This window comes from Saccopteryx leptura, chromosome 6 (assembly GCF_036850995.1).
Source record: "Saccopteryx leptura isolate mSacLep1 chromosome 6, mSacLep1_pri_phased_curated, whole genome shotgun sequence".
In the NCBI taxonomy this organism is placed as follows: domain Eukaryota; kingdom Metazoa; phylum Chordata; class Mammalia; order Chiroptera; family Emballonuridae; genus Saccopteryx; species Saccopteryx leptura.
The window spans coordinates 172550482-172557452 of record NC_089508.1 but is presented as its reverse complement, the minus strand read 5'-3'; the positions used below and the strand labels follow the sequence as shown (position 1 = coordinate 172557452).

At 44.7% G+C, this 6971-nt stretch overlaps 1 protein-coding gene across 1 annotated transcript in view; it reads left to right on the top strand.

Moving 5' to 3' along the window:
- Positions 1-1127: 1127 nt before the first annotated feature.
- SLC36A3 (solute carrier family 36 member 3) overlaps positions 1128-6971 on the top strand; it is a 28904-nt gene continuing 23060 nt past the window's right edge. Inside the window, exons 1-2 of the mRNA XM_066343707.1 lie at positions 1128-1258; positions 5275-5365. Of these exons, the coding sequence (XP_066199804.1) occupies positions 1128-1258; positions 5275-5365 (222 nt within the window). The remainder of the gene's footprint in view (positions 1259-5274; positions 5366-6971) is intronic.

Here is a 6971-nt window from a genome sequence, read left to right as displayed (position 1 = left end):
AATGTTCAAATTAAATAAGATGGTCATCCTCAACAGTAACCCAAGAATTAGAAATTAAAGCAGCGATGTGTCAATTTGACTTTTCACATTGATAAACGTCTTAAGAATGGATAAAAACTGGCATTGGCACTCTCCATTCTCCTTTCCTGCATAATTTTTCTTTACTTTTTACCAACATATACTTGAAATTTTTTTTTTTATTATTAGTCTCCTCACTAGTTCATAAATTCCATGAGGGCAGAGACTGTAGTAAGTTTTCTACCTTAATGCTTTCCCAGTTTGGAGAACAGTGTCTAGTATACAGGGGTGGCCAAAAGTAGGTTAGTAATAATATTAATAATAATATACAATAATAACACAAGAGTAAACTCTGTGTTTGTGTACTCACAACTATAAAACTACTTTTCCCTACCTCTGTATATTAGATGCTCAATAAATATTTTTGAATAAATACCTTTTTTTAATTTTGTGCTCCCTTTCAAATAGGTGACAGTGCATACACTCCTCCTGTGCAGAAATTCTGAGCAGGTGGCATTGGAACTGGGCCTTAAAAGCTGCCCTTCACCCCCACCCGGGGAAGGAGGTACCCGGATTACCCGCTGTGGGCCACACCTGCACCCTGGGGATCTATCTGCAGCACCTCATTGGCTGGCAGCCTCCATTGTGAGGTAGTTCTGGTTTCCTCCTTGCCAGAGAGAGGGGAGCACTAGCCTGGCCCCACATCAGGCACCAGGACCTCCAGTCCAATGGTGCCTTCTTCCTCCCAGTCAGTCACACTGTTCACTTTGCCCTATAGCACTGCGGGCTAAACTGGGAGGGGCTGAAAGTCCAGGCAAGCCTTGGCATGTGCCGATCAAATGCAAGGGACACTGAGGGTCATCCTGGGATGAGACTCTCATAAGTCCCTCAAAAGCCAGGTGAGGCACAATTAACATCAGCTTCCCCTGCCCCCAGCGCTTTACTGATTGACACACTTGGGCTTCTGCCAGGGCCAGGCACCCTTGGGAATTAGGAGCTAGCATCTCAGGCCTGCAGCTCTTTCTCTGGAGAAGAACCTATGGAAGACTGGTTTAACGCTCTTACAGACCTTAACCCTGAGCCACTGCCACCTAACCACCATGTTGAAGATGTCATTGCTTGGAAGTGATGACAGTGAGTCCACCTCCCTCCTCGATGGGTCCAAGTCACTCTCCGAGACTAGCAGTAACACCACCAGTTCAGAGCCTGTTCATCCTGCTGAGGAAGCCAATAGATTGTCGTAAGTGGCTGCATTGCCCTTCCAGATCTGAGGTCAGGCGCTGTGGCCTTTACAGCTCTGAGCCACACCTTCCTACTTCTCTTCTTGACACACATCCCCATGGAACAGGAGACAAAATGGGTAAAAAACAGAACCTTCAGAATCTGAGAGGGTTGAGCCGCGTGGCTCTGGGTATTACGCCTGTTGCCCTGTTTTTGCAAAGAACCCAGACAGAATAGCCATCCCAGCATGAGCTTCTTGGTTCCAGGAACAATTTTGTGTTTTAGGCTGGCTGCTCCTTCTGCCAAAGGTTTAGGCTGCTTTCCTCTCCTACATCTGCTATTCTTTATTCTCTCTCTGTCTCTCCCACCCTCCCTCCCTCACTCCCTTCCTCCCACCCTCCCTCCCAACAACAAACCCATCCAGCCAACAAAAGATCGTGTCCTAGTTCCATGTCCCTACTTTTACTGCCATAGGCTCAGACATATGGAACTTTTTCTCAGGACTTGATTGCCAACCAAACTATTGCCTAATAATTAGATCAGATAATAGCCATGGGCATAATGAGATTGTACATTTTGATAAGGGTGTCAAGAAATGCTCTCTCTCATGTCCTTCTGGGGAAAACATTGAATTGGAACCTTTGTAGATGGCAATGTTGTAATGTATTGCAAATCCTAGTATGTATTTATAGAAAACATAACAGATACTTTTTGGCATATGCTTTCTTTGAAAACACACACACACAGCTGTCAGTGACTGCTTCTGGGAAGAGAATTGGGAGACAGAAGGCAGAGAGAGATTTCTATTCACTGTATAAGTGTTTTGGTTCTCGTTTTTGTCTTACCTTTTGAATTACATACTGTGTTAGTTGTTCTTTTAAGTATAATTAAATATAAATATACCCTTTTTTAATTATTTTTATTTATTTATTCATTTTGGAGAAGAGAGACCGAGACAGAGAGAAAGAGGGAGAAAGAGAAGGGGGGAGGAGCAGGAAACGTCAACTCCCATATGTGCCTTGACCGGGCAAGCCCAGGGTTTTGAGCCGGCAACCTCAGTGTTCCAAGTTGACGCTTGATCCACTGCGCCATCACAAGTCAGGCATTAAATATAAATATACCCTTTGATCAAAATACCACTTCTAGGAGTTTTACTTAATGAGATAACATAGGTAGGCACAATGATTTTATTGAAGTACTGATTGACAATTCAGAAACAATAAGAGATGGTTTAAATAAAGTATGGTACCCACATACAGTAGAATACAGTCCAGCCATTACAAGTGATGGGGGAAACATGTGACATACTATTCATAAAGAAAATCACTTTCTCCTGGCCTGCGCCGGCCACAGTGGATAGAGCATCAACATGGAATTGCTGAGACCACCGGTTCAAAACCCTGAGCTACCTGGTCAAGGCACATATGACAGTCAATGAACAACTAAAATGAAGCAACCATGAGTTGATACTTCTCACCTTCCATCCCTCTCTCCTCTCTCTGTAAAATCGATAAAATCTAAAAAAAAGAAAATCACTTTAGAATACAGTATTACAGTGGTTCTCCTTGTGTAAAATTGTGTGCGTTTAACAGCAAATAGGGATGCCTAGAACAATGTTAATCAAAATGTTAAAGGTGATTATTCCCATTTGGTGAAATGTTGGTATTTCCTTTTATAGTAGTGATGTAATATTTTTCAAGAAAAAATATATAAGTATAAAAAATTGTTCAATTCCCCAGGAGTTTCTCACATGTGTTTTCTCTCCAAAGCCCTGCCTATGAGGCTGTTAGCTGAGGCACAATGGTTTCTACCTTTGTCTCACCTCTCCCAGGAGTCGGAGTCAAGTGGGATAAGAAACTGCTGTAGGCCTGACCTGTGGTAGAGCAGGGGATAAAAAGCAACCTGGAACGCTGAGGTTTCTGGTTCGAAACCCTGGGCTTGCCTGGTCAAGGCACATGTGGGAGTTGATGCTTCCTGCTCCTCCCCCCTTCTCTCTCTCTCCCTCTCTCTCTCTTCTCTCTAAAATGAATAAATAAAATCTTTTAAAAGATACTGCTGTAGGAAAGAAGTGAGGGAAAGAGGGCAGAAAGGGGGGAGAAGGAGCACATCTTTTGGAAAAATTATCAAAGAACTGACAAAATATTTTTTTAAATTGTTTTTGCTTTGACATATTTTCTAATAATTCCGGTTATCAAGAAATCTCAGAAGTGAAGGGACATGGTGCCCCCATCCCTGGGTACATAAACTGAACCAACAGAGATGCAGGCAGTCACAGAGGTCCCCAGGGCCCATCCTGGTCTCTGTACCCCACCCTCTCCCGGGTCGGTTTTGAAACGTACAAGCCTGACACAGCCCCAGCTCTCTTGCCGATGGGACAGAGACTGTCCCTGCAGGACTTGCTGTGTGACCTTGGTCAGTTTATTTCCACTCTCCTGCCTGCCTCCATAGTTCAAAGACTGCACAAAGAGGTACCCTTTGGTCCCTCGAGGAGGAGGGGGCACCTCTATCTGCTTAAACCAGCCCCTGCTGGCTTTTTATCTAGCTGCCCAGCTCTGTATCCTCATCAAAGAGGCCCTTCCTAACAGGTGAGCAACATAAGGCCAGACCAGAGGTGGCAGGCAAGTGTTGAGGATGTGATACAGATGGTGATGGCGATGGTGGTGGTGGTAATGACGATGGTGACACATCTGCGAAGCCCTTCACCATTCCAAGATGCATCATTTCCTTACCTCTTGATTCTTACCTGGAAGGTAGGCAGGGCAAGAATTATTCTTTCTTTCTCTCTCATCCCCCTCTTCTCTCTCCTCACTTTCCTCTCTCTCTCTCTCTTGGAAGATGAAGAAACAGAGGTGTCAGCAGCTAAGGGCCTTCCGAAAGGAGTGGTTAATGGTAGAGTTAGAACTCCGAACCCACTGCTCCTTACCTCTGGGTTCAGTGCTCCGGCACTCAGCTTTCCATTTCTGTCTCTTTTGGATCTGATTCTTAGGACCCTGTACCCACCTTCCCTCGCCCCAGTGGACTGGCGCTGCCAGCACAGGTGAGAACATTCAGAACCCTGGCACCGAGCACCCTGCCCGGAACAGCGTAAGCATTCTGTGTGCACAGTAGCTACTATGTTATTCGCTTTTATCCAGTAATTGCATGGAACAAGTTCACAATGAATATCGGTTGAGTAAATGGATGAAGGAGTGAATTAGAACCAGCAAATACTTCCATCTGTGGTAGGAGATTGTTTTTTTTCTAGGGAGTGAATTAATCAGTGACCTGGCGCCAAAAATCACTCTATAAATTGAGAAAGTTATCAGTTTTTTCATTGTCTATCCAAATGCCACATCTAGTAGGTCTCAATATAAATATTCTTTGAATGAATAAAGCATAAAAGAAACTCTTGGCCTGACCAGGCGGTGGCGCAGTCGGACTGGGATGCCAAGGACCCAGGTTCGAGACTCTGAGATCGCCAGCTTGAACGCGGGCTCATCTGGTTTGAGCAAAAGCTCACTAGCTTGGACCCAAGGTCGCTGGCTCGAGCAAGGGGTTACTCTATCTGCTGAAGGCCCGCAGTCAAGGCACATATGAGAAAGCAATCAATGAACAACTAAGGTGTCACAATGCGCAACAAAAAACTAATGATTGATGCTTCTTATCTCTCCATGCCTGTCTGTCTGTCCCTGTCTATCCCTCTCTCTGACTCTTTCTCTCTGTCTCTGTAAAAAAAGAAGAAAAAGAAACTCTTGGATGAGTTAATGAATAAACTGGTACCAGGGAGTTATCCAGGTGGCAGCAATTGTTAGCAACTATTTGGTTTAAAGCTTCGTGCATGTTAAATATTTGCTGAACTACTTGCTCTAGCGCCAGCCCTGGATCAGATGCTGAGGACAGATCCTGGGGCATGAGAGTTAATCCATCACTCACTTCATCGGGCTCTGTCCTTCCTCCCAACAAAGGGTGCTGGAGAAGTGAAGAAGTAGTCCAAGCTATTGGCCACCCTTCCCTTCTCCTAATGTGCCCCCTTGTCTCCCTGCTCTCCCCACACAGGATGACGCAAACCTTGATCCATTTACTGAAATGCAACATTGGCACAGGCCTCCTGGGGCTTCCCCTGGCCATGAAAAATGCCGGCATATTGGTAAGAGGGATCTGGTGATGAGAGCTAGGTTCTCCCATTTGGGGGAATGGGGTGGTGGGTCCCTGAGGCCTTTGCCCTGCTTATTAGTGGACAGTTGTGGTGGGGTGCCCCCTGTAACAGCAAATGTGTCTGCAGACATCAGTCCACAGAACCCAACCCGGAGCCTAGTGGAATGCTCCTGGAGGGGATAGGACATTATTCTTTCCCCATTTTTATTGAGATATAATTGACATGCAGCTCTGTATAAGTTTAATGTGTACCATATAATGACTTGACTGACATGCAGATATTGCAAAATGATTACCACAGTAAGATTAGCTAACATCCATCCTCAGATAATAACAAAAAAAAATTTTTTTTTCCTTGAGATGAGAACTTTAGGATCTACTCTCCTTGCAGCTTTCAAATATACTATACAGCCATCATGGTATACTTACATCTTACCTGCACTCACCACACTGTACATTACATTCCCAGTACCATTTATCTCACAGCCAGAAGTTTGTATCTTCTGACCACCTTCATTCAAATCCCCCCCACCACCCTGTCATTATTCTTAAAGACCCACCATCCTCACAGACATACTCGACTTTGCCACCGTTCTCCCCCACCCCACCCCAGGATTCTGTCCAGCTGTTTCACTCGTTTACATTGGCAGCCTCGTCCCTGCAGTTGTTTGAATGTATGGCTTCCACTTCAGCCCCTTTCACTGATTCTGAGAAACTGGCTTGGAAGAGGAAGCTAACATCTTCCCCAGTCCCTGCACTCCCCGCCACCCACCGCTGTCCCTTCTTACTGTTCCCTCTCCCTCTTCTCTAAAACTTGACTCTCTCCTACTAACATTAGGGCCACCTGCACTTTCTGATTGTCTAGAATTTGTACCTATTTCACCTGGAACTCAGAGCACCCAACAAAGATGAGACATACTTATTTTTTTTTAATATTCCTATCCTCCTCACTCACCTGGAAGTTCTGAGGGCAGGAACACGAAGTCATTCATCTTAACACCTCCCCACAGTACCCTCTGTAGAGACTAGCACACAGGAAGTCCCAACTCATGTCTAATGAATTGAATTGATGCCAAATAGATGGTTTCCATGTAATTGAAGTGAATTGCTCCTTCACTCCAGGCCTGGAAAGTGGCCCCCTGTGTCTAAAGAAGGCATATGGAAACTCTGGCTTCTGTCATGACTTCTAATGTATAGCAGTTCTAACCCAGAGATGGGACTCTCCCCTTTGGAATTCTCAGGGTTCCGGAACTTCTGAAGAGTATTATTACCACCTGGCCTTCAGCCAGAATTTGCCAGTGTGGTATTTGCTGTTTAAGATTGCTCTTTTATCCTTCGTGGGGATTTTTTTGTTCATTTGTTTGTTTTTTGCTTCCTAAGGCTCATTAGATGACCATGACTTTATTTATTTATTTATTTATTTATTTATTTATTTATTTTTGTGGCAGAGACAGAGAGTTAGAGAAACGGACAGATAGGGACAGACAGGAAGGGAGAGAGATGAGAAACATCAATTCTTTGTTGCGGTTCCTTAGTTGTTCATTGATTGATTTCTCATATGTGCCTTGACCAGGGGGCTACAGCAGACTGAGTAACCC